The sequence below is a fragment of the Haemorhous mexicanus genome, chromosome 4 (genome assembly GCF_027477595.1).
Source record: "Haemorhous mexicanus isolate bHaeMex1 chromosome 4, bHaeMex1.pri, whole genome shotgun sequence".
Classification (NCBI taxonomy): Eukaryota; Metazoa; Chordata; class Aves; order Passeriformes; family Fringillidae; genus Haemorhous; species Haemorhous mexicanus.
Genome location: NC_082344.1, coordinates 65062793 through 65078363, shown reverse-complemented (window position 1 = coordinate 65078363; position 15571 = coordinate 65062793). Strand labels below are relative to the sequence as shown.

General features: G+C 39.6%; 1 protein-coding gene across 1 annotated transcript in view; it reads right to left on the bottom strand.

Annotated features, from left to right (window-relative positions):
- Window positions 1–15571, bottom strand: part of STK32B (serine/threonine kinase 32B) — a 159677-nt gene that overhangs the window by 7106 nt on the left and 137000 nt on the right. Inside the window, exons 10-11 of the mRNA XM_059845184.1 lie at window positions 13964–14095; window positions 13128–13192 (exon numbers count right to left, since the gene is read on the bottom strand). Of these exons, the coding sequence (XP_059701167.1) occupies window positions 13128–13192; window positions 13964–14095 (197 nt within the window). The remainder of the gene's footprint in view (window positions 1–13127; window positions 13193–13963; window positions 14096–15571) is intronic.

Genomic DNA, 15571 nt, shown 5'->3' with positions numbered 1-15571 from the left:
GATCCTGTCAGAGCTGGGGACACCCAGCATGTCCAGCCAGGATGGGAACAAGTTGCCAAGATACCCAAGGATGGAGTGAGAGATTTCTTGGCGCTGAGGGCAGGCAAGGTGTCAGTTTGGTAACCACTGCTCTTTCCCACTGTGTGTTTCTAATTTTAATTTTTATTCCATGTGGTCTTGATGCATCCAAATTAGTATACAAACATAGCCAAAAAAAGCCTGAATCAATAAATCACAACTGATGAACACAATTTCTTCCTCAAGTTGGTGACTCTTTAGCTATTCCCACAGCACCACTGCCTGTCAATGCACACAATTAATTTGTTTGGCTGATAATAAAGCACTTTTACCAAATGGTCCAGAAATTGCTTCCTAAGGAACTGAAGTAGTTGGCAGCTGGTTATCGAAACAGGCTCCAAGGCTTGGTTCCACACAAAAGAAAAATGAAATGCTCAACCCGAGGAGTTTGTAACATTTGTGGCAGTCTGGAGCTCCACAAACTATATCTCCATCCATCTCCTTTATTTCCAGTCAAGAGGTATAAAAAGGAAAACTTAATGGGACTTTGGAGTCTAACTGTGGCAAGAAGATTTCCTTATTGTGGAACAAGTCCAGGCTATATCTCTGTGTTACTCACATTTTTAAGTGGTTTTATGCAGAGAAACATGGTCTAGAAAGAAGTATTTGGACTATGAGGATTCAAAAGGGCTCACAGTGGGTATGATAAAAATTATAACCACAAAGCTGCTGGGTAGTTTGAACTGTACATGTTGGTATTTCCCTCATGGAAAGGGATATGTTTTGGTTTACAACTGAGTCCTAAATAAGAAGTGTTCAGTGGGAAGTAGGAGGTTGACAGGTGGAAATTAATGATGTTGGTCATACCAGCTCATTTTCTGCATCAGCTCACCCAGCAGCCCCAAAAGGACTCTTCCCTTGGCTTGGCACTGAGGATAAATGTTCACAGCACCCACAGTCTCTCATGTTTTAGCCAGAAGAAGAGTCACTTCCCCAAAATCATGCAAAACCTGATAATTTAAAAAACCCCTGTCTAACCTTTATAGCAGCTCATGCACTTTTGTAAAGCAGGCATACTGCAAAAACTGGGCAAGGTTTTGGCAGGAGAATGTAGGTCCTGCAATGCACACATGTCTTTTCAAAAATAATGGGCTGTATGCACGTGCATCTCACACTCCACTTGGAAAACTTCACCCATTATTTCTCTGCCATCATTTTGATACTGACTGCAGGCAATGATAGTGGAAATACTGATAATGGAGCATGACTTCTGGGACAATGAGCAGCTTGGCTTGTCATCTGCTTTCCTCTGTCAAGAATAAGAATGGACTTTGATACACAGTCACTTCATAATTTTCTGCCTGCATGTTTTAAGGTTTGTCTTATAAATTGGTCCTTGCTGTCTTCTATTTTTGTGAAAATGGAAGAAGCTGGCAGTGTTTTACAATTGTAAATGAGTGCCACTCTTGCTCTTATATCTCCTTAGTCTGCTCACTAGTTCTCTTGTGCCAGGCTTTCATTCAACTATATCTTTCAGTGAAAAGGTGAAATAAAGAAGGAAGAAGTGAGCAAGGGGTTCCAATTGAGTTATTTTTTAACTGAATAAGTATCTTGGGAAGAGTATTTTTACTTTTCAAAACAAAATAGCCATAAATTTGTCAAAAAGCACAGAAAATTCCTAGATTTGCTTTAAAAAAAAAAAAAAAAGCAAAAATGAGCCTATGAGTTGATCAGAAATTCAGACAATTTGCTTAATTCATACTTTCATTCATAAAGAAGAAAATAGTAACTTTTCTCAGTGTAAATCTTAAGGAACAGAGTCAAGTTTGTCCAAATACAATTAAATCCTCCAATTTGAAAAGATGTGCTCTAACTTCCTAACAATATATAGCAGAAATAATTGTCATTCCTGCTTACCTGGTAACCTGAACATCTGACAAATATTCATCTATTTCCTATTCCCCAGTGGTGTCTGGGAGGATTCTCATGGCAGGCAGCAAATAGAGCACTGCATGGGAATGTAATTCCTGCATTTAGGTAAGGACCAAGGCCTGGGAGCTGAGTGAGTGGCACAGACTGCCTCACATCCTTCTGACTGGTCTCTAACCTGCAAACCAGAGCTGCTGTATTCCAGCTGCTTCTTGGGCAGCCTTTGGTCTATGATAACCCCTGAAACATGAAGGGATTTGCCTTAGAAAATGATTTTGGCCTGGGAAAAAATTATGCCAGGGACCACGTTGACAGTGGAGCAGTATGGAAGACTGCCTCTGAAAAATAGGTAGAAAAGAGCAGTGAAGGTGTAAAATTCAGGAAAAAAAAGGAATAGAAATGAAGGAAGGAGAGTTAAACACTTTTTAAATGATGAAGGATTCAAAAGAATCCCAACCATGGAGATCTAATTAATTAAATGAAGTAATTATATAGCTAATTAAAACTATCTCAAAAGACAGCTGTATAAAGCTAATTTCCTTTTTGGTTTGTTTATTAAAAATCCCACTTTATGCCTAGCAGAGGAGCAGAAAGCATGGGAGAGTTAATAGTGGGCTTTTCTTTTCTTCAGTCTCTGCATAGAGCGATCTCAGAAGTCTTTTCAGGAAAACAGAAATCACTGAAAAGTGTAGGAATTTTCTAAGCATTTCTGAGTAAACAAGGAAGGCACAATCCTGCTCTGTGCCAGAGGAAGCTTGGGGCAGACCAGGGCAGAATCAAGGAGCTGCTGAAGCAGAGACAACACTCATCACTCAGCAACATCAGAGCTGAGTCACACAGCTCCAAAGTGAAAATTAATCTGTAAATGGAGATAATTTCCCCTTGATCTGGAGTTGGTGTAGAGAAGCAACATGTGCAGAGCAGCTTCAAATGGAACACAATCCTCCCCACTGTCTGTGTTATTGCAGGTGAGTGCTTTGGGAAACCTGGGTCCAAGCAGTGTCTCCATCTAACCAGTAGCCAAGAGTGGATGTCATGAATCTTTGGCACCTCCTTGAAGATGTTTGCTATGGCTCACTTGTTCTTGGTCTCCTGCCCCCATGGCTCAGCCAAATGCAGCTGCCTCCCAAGAGGTGCTTTGTGCTTCACGAAATGCCCTTGACTACCTGACACAGAGAGGGTGGTCAGACCACAGAGCACCTGTGCCTGTGTTGATCTGGCATTTAGAAATCGTCTGAGGGCACAAATGTGGGATGGATTTTATGCCAGCTAACTGCAGACAACTGAAAGATTAGTTCAGGCTCTCTCTACAGGGTAAATAGAGTCACCAACCTGGATTAATTTCTCCAGGTTTCAGCTATCCAATATATGTGTCACAGATCAATCTTGGGAGATATAAGTCTCTCCTCACTGAGTACTAAAGGAGCTAAAACTAAAGAAATTATTTTTAGATCTATTAATTTAAAGGGATACAGGCTTGTTGCATCTCTAGAAAAACACAAATGCCTTCCCTCTTTGAGGAACAGATTCAAGACCCGTCCTGTTTAATGGCTCTACAAGCTCAGCACAGACTGCACTGCCTAGCAGAGCCAATTCACTGCTGGATTAGAGCTCATTTGTACCCACACGGTTCAGGTGAGCAGAAATGGAATGGTCCCATCAGTCTGTAACCCAGCACAAGGTGATGAACCCTGCCAAGAGCTGGGTAATGAAATCACCAAGGAGAACAGGGCTGCCATTGCCTGCTCATCCATGCAGATGTGCCTGTAGTGTATTCAGGCTCTGGCTCTGCCAGGGGTGGCTTTTCTGCAGGACTTGGTCTATATCTTGAAAAATACTTGGTCATCTACTTCCCATTTATTTCAGATATCTAAGAAAAACCTTGTGTACAGCCTGTGGGTAGGAGTTGTACTCTGTCTAACCATATTTTGCTCAGGCTGTCTTTGGCCCCAAACATGCTCTCTTGGTACCAACTGATTTGATAGAAACAGCCAAAATCTCAGATCTGTTTTCCTAACACACTGTGATGTATGGGTTTGGATAGCTCAGTAGACTACCGAGTAATTATTCAAATAATTATATTTTAACTCCATTTAAATTCAAATTAATGATTTTCAGATGAAAAGTTATGCTTTATTACAGCTGAATGTGAAAAGTAAAATTCTGGGGGGGGCAGTATCCCCATGTAGCATATATGCCTTCTTTTACCACTGACACTCATGGCATTTACTCCCACCCTTTCCAAAAATCCTCGGGGAAACATTCTTAGAGTTTGGATAATTGATTCAGGTTGATGGTTCCTGCTGAGTAATTACACTCAGTAAATGGCTGTGAATATAATTTTCTATCAACCAGCAATTTATAATCAAACCTAGCAGGCTCAGGTGCACTCACAGTGTGAGTGACATGTGAAATAATGGCATGCAGAAGGCAAGTGAAAAACTGTACTGGGTGCTCTAGTATACTGACTTGTACTGTCTTGAGCTCTGAGGTTTATCCTGGGATTTGATAAAGCAAAATAAGTAGACATGAAGTAAATGAATGAAGACTTCAAGTGATGTGGAGTCATTTAAGAAAACGTGACTCCACCAAGTGACTAGCACTAACATTAAAGTCAGGTTCAGGTGAGTAAAATAGGTGTTTCTTAGAAGTGGGCTATTGTCTCTTCAAGACCAGGTGCATCCTAACCAATGTCTGCCTTGTTCAGGCACATTTTAAAATGTGCACAAAATTCCTAGTTTAAAGTGTTTGCAGATCCACATCTACAAGGAACAGGAGAGCAGCTATGAAGTTTCCCAATAACATACTGTGTTTCAGACCCTTTGGGATGACAGGGAAAAAAAAAAATTCTTTCTAATTAGCCAAAATCCAGTTTTAAGACTATAGACACCTGTCCAGAAATGAGTGTATTTCTTAGCAGTGTGGGCCAACCATCATTTTTAAAAAAATGCATTAATTCCCTAGCCTGCCTTTGGTGTGTGTCCTGCAGGATGTAGGCTCACCCTTTTGTTCAGCTACCTGCTGATCACAGGGAGGTGAAGGGACCCACTCTGTAGCAGTCCATGAAGAAATGCAGTCTGTGTGAGGAAACTCACATTGAAGCAGGGGAAGAGTGTGAGGAGGAAGCAGCAGCAGAGACAACATGCAGTGAACTGACTGCATTCCCCATCCCCATGTGCCCCTGTCATGGAGGGGGCAGAGGTTTTGGAAGTGAAGTTGAGCCCAGGAGAAGGGAGGGGTAGAGGGAATGTGGGTTTAAGACTTGGGGTTTATTTCTTACTATCCCGGTCTTTTAGTTATTGGCAATAAATTAAATTAACCTTCCCCAAGCTGAGCCCGTTTTGCCCATGACACTAACTGGTGAGTGATCTCTCCCTCCCTGTCCTTTCCTCAACCCATGAGCCTTTTGTTGTATTTTCTTTCCCCTGCCCAGCTGTGGAGGGCCATGATTGAGTGACTTTGGCAGGCACCTAGCACTCAGAGCCAACACACCTCTTACATCAGACTGGCTCTGCCTAATTATTTGACAATAAACATTCTCAGGCTGGCATATGCATCTGGGAGTAAGCAGGTCCAGCCCTGCCTTCTCACAGCACCAACTTCCAGGAACTAAAGGCTGTGAGTTGCCAGGGAACAGCCACAGGCTGCACTCACCTCTCTGCAGGCTCATCCCTCTCCACCTATTTTTTTTATGCAAGATTTCTCTGCCCCAGTCCCAAACTTGGCTCCACAAGAAGTCTGATCAACTGTGCAGCTCTTTCATTCCCTGTAGCACGGACTCCCCAAAAGCAGACCGAGCCAGGAGCTCACTTGTGATTGCACAGCATGACTTGCAGCCTTCAGTTAATCACCAGACCCCTGCACAAGGTGTGGGAAAGGTGGTGCCGAACACAGGGATCCCCAGAAGCCACTCCACGGAGCACCACGGCCCCCAGGTCAGTCAGCGAGGTGCACCCACAGCAGGAGCAGGGACTGAGCCCCAGGAGGGACACAGGAAAACCACCTCCAAATGGGAGGTCTTCCCAAAGGATGGGGCATGTGCCCTGGAACACAGCAAGGGACAGGCTGAATCTTACCTAAATCTCTTACTGACCTACATCTGCATTTCTTTTCCTAATTCCAGAAGGTTAGATATACATACATACATACATACATACATACATACATTCATACATACATACATATATATACATATAAATATACACATGCACACTTGCATATATACAATATATGCATACTTGTATGCATAACTATGTATATTTTACTGTTCAACCCCTGTGCTATTGTGAAGACTATATGAAAATGGAAACCTTGTAAGCTGTGAGAAGCCATAAATGCACATACCCAGCAATTCCAGCTAACAGAGATCCCCTCTCTCAGTGGCCCATTTCAGACACTACTGCAGGATGCTGACCAATAAGCTGAGTGGAGACAAGTGTCTGCTGTGGCATATTCCCCTGCTTCTGACATTTCCAGATTTCCTGAACCAATGACTGCACTAGAAGCCTCACATCTCAAGGACCTTGATGGATTTTTTTCCCATGAATTTCTCCAATCCTCTTCTGAATCTTTTTCTATGTTTAACATCCAAATCACCATTCAGCAACATGCTGCATTTCACAAAAAAGCATGGTTGATTTTCTTATTAACCTGCTGCCTGATAACTTTGTGACCTTGGGTAACCACAAAGAGTGAATAATCACTGCTTAGTCATCTTCTCAGTAAGTTTCAGTCATCTTCTCAGTAAGTTTCAGAACATGTTATTATTTATCCTGTTTCTGTCTTTTCAGTTGCCTCTTCTCTGAGTTTAAATTAGTTCAAGTTTATTAAACCCTTCAACATGACCCATGTCACCCCCCTGGCCAATCCTGTTTTTCTTGAAAACTTTCTAAGTCCTTTTTAACCTTTCTGAGATAAGGAAGCAGAGCTGTAAATGGAAGAATGCAGGTGTATGTATATGAACATATATTTATCTGTAGCTGTTTTTGCAGAAACATATAAATATCTTTGTCTTCCACAAAGCATTGTGCTATCTACAGTCTTTTCAAACTCTCCCTCCCTCATAACTGAAGCTAATTTTGAGTCTATTGTCCTAAATGTAAAATTTAGATTTTCTTCTTCTGACTATATTTGCATTTATCAGTACTGAATTAGAGCTGCCATTTTCTCTCCCTGTAGGTCAGAACCATGGCTATCATTACCTACTGCAGCTCTTTTCCCTCAGATTTAGTTGTGACTGCTTTGATATCATAAATGAACTTTGTGCATTCACCTTCCTTCCCATTCATCTATGACTGTGTTCAACAGACACATGGACACCAGACTGAGTGGCAGCTATAATGTTATCTCATTAATGGCTGTTTCTGCATTGCTTCACCAACTGGACACAAATTGCTGCCTTAAAACAGGACAAGGAGTTCAGTCTTCATGACTCAGTTTATGGCGACTCATAACAAGTGAAAATTTATGTTAGTGTGGGACATAAAGAGAGATGAAGGAAAATCCCTATGGCAATGGAAGAGTCATGACCTGTTATGCAGCCTTTATTTATCCCAGATATGATTTGTCCCATGTAATGTGCTTAAAAAAAAAAAGGCTACTCACAATATAGAGTTGTGCTTCCCCTCCAAAGTCTGAGGTGTACAAAGGAAGACTCCTCTTTCCTCTGCCTGTGAATTGACTTCCAATTAGTTTTTATGAGTTCTATTTGTGTTTAGTTTTCTGTGAATAGAAACTAATTTCTAGCCTCCAGGGCTGAGGATCCCCATCTGTTTCCCTGATCCTTCCAGGACCACATTTCAAGGTGGAGAATGTACTGACAGATGCACTCCCAAGTAACTTTCATTCCCAGAGTTGGAATATAGCCATTATAATGACATCAGTATTTGTTTAGGAAAACTTTGACTATTTTTCCTGGAAGACTTTAAAATGAGGTTCCTGATACTGATTATCCTTTGTGGGTTTTTTCCCCCCTCCATGAAATGTGAAGGGAACACATTATTGAAGCAATAGCATTTGTATGACCACTCCTTTCTCAAAAAAAAAAGTGAATTTGAAGGTATACCTATTGAAAAATTACCAGTTTGGACCTGCTATGCTCAAACTTTTAGGTAGCTTGGCTCACTAAGAAGAGAGTGGCATTTGGATTGGTAATTCTAAACCTGTAATAACCAGCAGGAATCAGAGGCAGAAGTGAAAGGGCTCATGTTGGCAAGCAACAGCTATTACTGCCCAAACACAAAGCAGGCTCAATCCTCACATTCAGAAAAGCATCTTTCCAATTGCAAGAGCAATCTCCAGAAGCAGACAGATCCATTACAAAAGGGAGAGGAAAGGTTCGGTGAAGAGCAGTGTAACCACTAGAAATGCTCAGAAAGAAATGGATTTGAACTGAATTAAGGTCAGCAGAAGGGGCAAGAAAAGAACTGCAGCCTCATCCAAAAAGCATTCAGACATTAGAAGGATTATGATAAATATCTCCAGAGACACTAGGAGACATAAAATACATATTAAGGAAAATATATTCAATGAATTACTGCAAATCATTATGAATATTCAATTTCAATCAAACTGAAATGAAAGAGAGTACTCAGGGACTCTGGATTTGAATCTTAAAAGACAATTAAAAGAAAAGAAAAAGAACTAAAATGAGAGAGATCATAAATTTGATATTATAAAAAAATGCTGAGAATATTAAGTAAGCTTTTTATCTATGGTATGGAAAAAAATCAGACAACATGATTTTAAGCATCTTAATATGCTTAAAATATGCTCCCTCAAGTTTTGGTGTTTATTCTGGGAACAGAGAGCTGTCTGTTCACCTCGAGCTGTTCAGGATCATTTATAAGAGAACTTGATATGCTCAAATGGGAGGAATGATAGCAGGAAAAGACAGAGTAATGTGCTTCAATTTGAGCCACATTTTTTAGTGTGCTAGCATTGAATAAATACTGAGAAGAAGAAGAAGGTGTATCAGTACCTAGGGCAGAGACAAGTCTGTTCAGATCAGTGGGGACAAGACAGCTGAATATCATAACAATGCTACTGCAGCATATTGATATTAAGTAAAAAACCTCCAAATTCAAAATCACTAGTAATGGTTTGAAAGATTTTACTGGAATTATTGAAAACATGGAAAATTTCCTAATCAGTTCATTGCATTTGTTTGAATAGTTTTGCAGAATTATAACCCATTTTCATGTACTTTGGCTATATGAAATATATATTCTACTCAGTAAAATGCAGATGTTTGGTATTGCCTTCTTTAGCAGGCTGATAATTTTGATTAAGCTTCTGAGGCATCTAACTGAAGGATTATTCTGCCTGATAAGCAAATATTTCTTGTGTTTTCTTCTCTCTTTGATTTCTCACATCTTCAATCTAAACGGCATCTTTCAGGGAGAAGAAGAGGCTCAGGACCATAAAGGGTAAGAAATATGATTTCATTACTTGCAAATATTGGGTCTTTTTCTTAATTTCTGGTAATTTCAGGTTTTAGATATTCATAAAGAGATGTAGTTGCTCGTGAAGATCTGTTTAGTGATAACAACACAAAAATAGCAAAATAATCTCTGCTCAGCTTTTTAATAAAGCTACAAGCAAACAGTGTGGCTTTATCTGTACAATCTCCCTCACCACAAACACATACACAAAATTTAAAAAAGAACACTTGAAAATGTAGCCTACAGCTTCTAAATGATATCAAATTTTTAAAAAATTGCTGGCAAGTCTATGGAAATACACATTAAGATACTGCAAAATGTTTGGTGCTGCATTTCTGGATATAAAAAAAAATCTATGTACAGAAATTGAATTAAAACAAAAAGGAGCCACAAAAAGGAGCCAAACAGATCCCTGAAAACTACTTCAGATAATATTTTCAAGCTAATCAGTGTGTGGACCATTTGTATATCAGAGTTTATTTAATTTATGTGGTCAAAACTAAGAGACTACACTGACACATTTAACAATAGAAAACAAATCCTGCAAAAGAATTTTCCTACGTTATTTTACTTTGGATCAGGGCAGGGTGTGCCCCTCTCTTGTAGGTACTGGAAGATAATGTCATTGTGGACAGATGCCATACTCCATCTCACATCAAAACACACACACACACACACACAGACCACACACACACACACACACACAGGTATTTTAATTTGCAGCTCACATCCACTGAAATATTCAACAGAAGACGCCCTCTGACCAGGATTGTGTAAGGGATTCAAATCTAACTTTCCTACCCACTGCTGACAACCACTAACTTCATGTCTTTGTCCATGAAACCCTTGCTTAAAACATTCCTACAAATACCAGTTTTCCATTACTTAAATACAGAAAGCAGCAGAATAAATATGCACATTCTGTCTTTGTCTTCATTAACTGAAACTTTTAACATACTTCAGTCTCTTCCACTATGTTTAAATTCTTTTTAGCATAGTGAGCCTTTTCCCTGCCTCCCCCTGCTCCTCCTGCCTACAGTCTAAGAGTTTCTGATAGTCTGAGCTGCTTGAGAAGAAAGCAAGTGTGACACATAGCAAGATTTGCAGTGTCTGTTGCAGGATGAAAGACACACAGAAGAAAAGAGGCACAGTGTAGAGCTGCCAGTGAGGCATTCAATAAAATCAGATTTTGCTTTTCATAGCAGATATTTTACAAATGTTGAATTACAAGATGTTGTGTAACTGTGATGGCTAACACCACAAAATTAACTATCTATTAACACCTGACTTTAAGTTGCTTAGTTAGAAGCATCTAATTTTTCCCCTTGCATCCTTTTAGTTTGAGGAGTCTCATTTTTTCTCTTGAAAGACAGGCAATTTTTCCCCCCATCCTTTATTAGGATTTATGTAGTGCTCTGTGACACTGAAGTAAACTGAGCAGAAGGCTTAAGTGACAATAAAATGTAGATTTTTGCTGCTGAATGTAATGAAGATCTAAGGAAATATGCAGATACTTTAAACAGTTACTATGTAGAGGAACATGGAAGAATATCAAAACATCTGGCTGCATTAATCTGAGAGTGATTTAAAGGCCTGTTTGGGATTGACACCTCATCTAATGATAGAACCACATTTTAATAGGTATTACATTTGTAGGAACAAATGGTTCACATCTTTTAGCATTTTCAGCTGTTCCTAAGAACTGGATGGGCCATGTGGCTTTGGAAACCCAGCCTCAGCTTGTACATCCAGTCCTGAGGGCACAGAAGGTCAAAGGAAACCCACCCTGAGTTCCTCTGTGTGTACTGTGTAGTTTCTGGTATGATGGCATCTGTGCCTGCCACTGCTCCTGTTTTGTTCTCGTTAACTTGAATTCATTTGCAGTTGAAACATTTGACATCTGCTCCCCCCCTTCTTAACATTTTTTTCCTTGAAAAATATTACAGAAGTCTCTCCATGTCTTTCTTAAGCTATGATGCAATTTAAAGGAGAAATGGTTGTGATCTGGCTTTAGACAATGCAGGATCTCTGATAGGTCAAAACTAAATAACCTTCCTTTACCTTGTCAAAGCCAATCAAGCAATGACCAAAACACATGCTTTTCTGATTGAAGTGCATCTGCTTTACTTTTTGCTTCCATTTTACTTGTACTCCATTTAAACTTGATTTCTCATTTAAACTTGATTTCTCATCAGCCTCTCAAAGTTCTTTATAGCTTGTGTTGTTACTGTAGTTGTGCAGTATGAAACAAACAAACAAAAAAATTCCTAAGCATAAAAAGATTTAAGAATAACACAGTAAAATCATGACAAGAAACATTGTTCAAGGTAGTGAACACATTAATGAGATTTTGAGTGTCTTACAAAATTTGGTGTTCTAACTTCCAAAAATTGCTGCATACTGGCTGTGCCTCCTATATGACTCTAGGGTAGGTGGGAGACTCACACCTGGAAATGAATGACTTGGATGAACAGCTTCTAGCAAACTCATTAAATTGATTAACCAGTGTAATATTTTTCTAATCTTGTTATTATGATCTTAATAATTTTGAATTTTGTGGGTTAAACTACAAAGTTCAAGCATTCACTAGTTAAACTGATTCAAGTAATCCACCAAGATGTTTCTTGAAAGTTTCTATGGGCTGACTTGGTCTGGGCTCTGTTCTTTATGGCTTTTACAGAAACCAGTGGCTTTCTTGGTCTAGAGATCAAGCAAAATAACATGAAGAATCTGCTGGACCTTCCATTTCTTTCTAAGACCTTGTGGTTTCTGGGAGCAGTCTGTATCAGTCAGAAATGTCCCACAGATTGTCACAGGAAGAAAGGTAGATCGTGGCATAATTTCCTTGGTGCTACTGTGTGAACTGTGCAAAGCTGACAGTTACTTTTCAGTTTTAATTACAGAGACAGTAATTAACTGCATTGTACACATTAAGTAAAATAGTCACAACTTTTAAATTCATTTTCAACATCTCACAACTCTATTAGAAAGGCTTGAATATATAATTAGATCAAATAAAAACATGGAATACACTTGAATGAAACGCAATAATTTGACCAAAGACACAAACAAATCCATTGTTATGACTTGTATCTGCTAATACAAACAGGTTCACAATGACTGCATCTCAGAGGCAGTAATTACGAGAAAGGCAGTGCATTAATTGAAGCAGGAAGATTATTGATATCCTTGGGAATCAGTCTTGTGCTTCTGTCAACCCTGACTGACCCTTAGATTAGAGGTTCTTGCTTCATGTTTAGTAGAGGTGTAATACTTAGCTTTGTTGAAATAGTTAATCTTGGAATACACTTTTCTTTTTTTTTTTTTTTAATAGTGGGGAAGTATGAACAGCTTTTCCAAGTTAAAACAGTGCTGTTTATAGCATTAAAATTTCATGAGTTATGACTTCCCTTGGTTTTGTTTGAGTTGTGATAAAGCAGTACCTTTTATTGCATTCCTCTGCCTAATTACTGACAGTTTCTCTGGGGAGTTCCAGTAACATTTGCCTCATATTTCTAACATACTTTCATCACAAGATCTTCTGCTTGCTTGCAGAGATGCAAGAGCTACAAAACCATCACACCAGAGACTATAAGAGGAGGAAATCAATGGAAATCCAGTCTTTTAGGCTCTGCTGCTGTGATCATTAATCACCTTCCCTTACACTGTGAGAAAAAAAATAGTTCTCAATTTAATTTTAGTACTGAATGCTAAAGAGGCATTAAGAAATGCACTTACTTCTCTCTGTTGAATATGATGAATTCTTTCCTAACGGTTTCCAAGCACTGCTGCAGGTGTACGTTCTTTAAAAAACAGCATGAATAGGTTGATTAAAAAAGATGAGGAATCATAGACAAAAATCACAACAACACAAACAACACTGAACAAAATGCTTATGAATGAATGCTATCAAGAGGCATTTCGAAGACTCATTAAATTGGGCTGTGATAGCACAATCAATCTCATTCTTTTGGAACAAGTTCCTCACAAAGAATTCCTGAGGATTTTTACATCTGATAGCGCTAGGAAGAACAGCTTGCATGAGCATTCAAAATCATTAGGAGTAACAGCATAATTTATAAAACCTCACTGGGATGATAATTCAAGTCTGGAAATTATTATTAATCTTCTTGGTACTCTTGACTGTTCATACAATGCATCTTTCTACATGGCACACATCAGTCAAGAGTGGAAGAGACAGCGTTAACATATTCATAAATAACAAGACTTTTCACTTCATACTTTTCATTTTGGGTAGTAGTAGCAAATAAATACTCTTTGTAACTATTTGTCCATGTGTGGGAAGTGTTTTTCGCAACTGGCAACAGTTTTTCATACTTTAAATGAGCATCTGTGATAATCTTAAAAATTATTATAGCTTAAAATGTTGTTACTATTTGACTGAAACAAATGGTTGCTTTTCATCTTGCTTTGGAGATGATTTATGCAATGCATAAAATGACAGACAGAGAGGTTGAGTATATTTTCAGAGGTGATAAAGCTGAACATAACTGAGTTTGCCTGTTAGAGTGTAAACAAAATGCCACTGATGGCAGTCACAGTCCCCATCTTACCAGTGGGCAGGTTTCCTTAGCTCCATCTTTGGATTTGTTTTTGGCAAGTCGCTTTTTCTTTTTATGGAGAGGCTTGGACTCCAAAATCATTTCTTCAAGTTCAAATGTGGGATCACAGTTCAGTCTTCCCTTCTGGTACAAAAGGATTCAAAGTTACTCTTTGAAGCATAGTTGTGTTTTTTCAATTTGCTTGGCAAGTGTTAACACCAGTAATAATGAACAAGCCCCTCAATCATATCTGTTAAATGAAAACTGCCTTTATAGGCCTGAAGTGATGCTCAAAGTTTAAATAAGGGAGATAAGATAAAGCAATTATAAAGAGTTAGATCCTCTTCCTAGTTATAAATAGATATATTCCTACAGTGACAAAAATTATGTTACCCCAGTGAGAGAGATTAATCTGGCCCAGGATTTTCATCAGAATAACAGTTAGTGCTGTAAAGTAATAGTGACATCAGTAATAGTGCAGAAGAGCTGGGGAGTACCTCTGAGACCTTGTTGAAATCTGATTTGCTGAAGTGTTGCAGTGGATTCATTTACTTAGATGCTGTCCATGAGAAAAAAGGAAGGAGCAGGCCTGTTTAGGTTAGCAACATTCATATAGAAAAGGGTTCACAGTATTGTAGAATCCCAGGTTGGAAAGGATCTCAAGGATCGTCTGGTCCAGCTCTTCTGGGCAAAACCACTGTCCCCAGTCTGGACAAGATGGTCCAGCAACCTGTCCAGCTGAATCTTAAAAGAGTCCAGTTTTAGAGACTCCACTGTTTCCATGGGCAGATTATTGAAATGGCTGATTGTTGTTGTGAAAATTTTTGCTCTTGTATCCAACTGGAATCTTCCCAGGAGTTACTCATACCCAATACCCCTTGTCTTTTCCATGTGACTCCCTGTAAAAAGGCAGTCTGTCTTGGTAGCTAACCTTTAGGTAGTGGGGCATGGTGATAAAGTCTCCCCTAATCCTTCTTTTCTCAGGGCTCTACAAGCCCACTTCTCTCAGCCTTTCCTCTTGTGGCCTATTTCCCACTCCTCTGATCATCTCTGTGGCCCTTCTCTGGACCTTCTCCAGCCTGTCCACATCTTTTTTGTGTAGTGAGGACCAAAACTGAACACAGTATTTCAGGTGTGGCCTGGCAAGTGCTGAGTACAGTGGGGCAATGACTTCTTTGTCTCTGTTGGTGATGCACTTGTTGATGCAAGTCAACATCCCCTTGGCCATGGCAGCACCCTGGTCACTCACATTGAGCTTGCTGTCCATCTGGACCTCCAGAGCTGCTGGAGCTGTTCCTCAGCTGGATAGACCCCACCCTGTGCTACACCTCTGGACTATATTTTCCCAGGTTTAAGACCTTACACTTGTTGAACCTCATAAAGTTCTTGTCAGCCCACTCCTACAAAGGTCTTCCTACGGGGTAGTTCTCCCAAGGCGTCCACTCAGTTTGGTATCATCAGTGGACTTCCTCAGGGTACACTTGATCCCACAATCCACATCACTTTTTAGTTTTAAGTGTATTGGACCCAATATTGATCCCTGGGTGACGTCACTTGTGACAGGCTCCCAGTTTGAGGAGGAGATTTTTCTACCTGCCCTGGGTGCAGCCCATCAGCCAG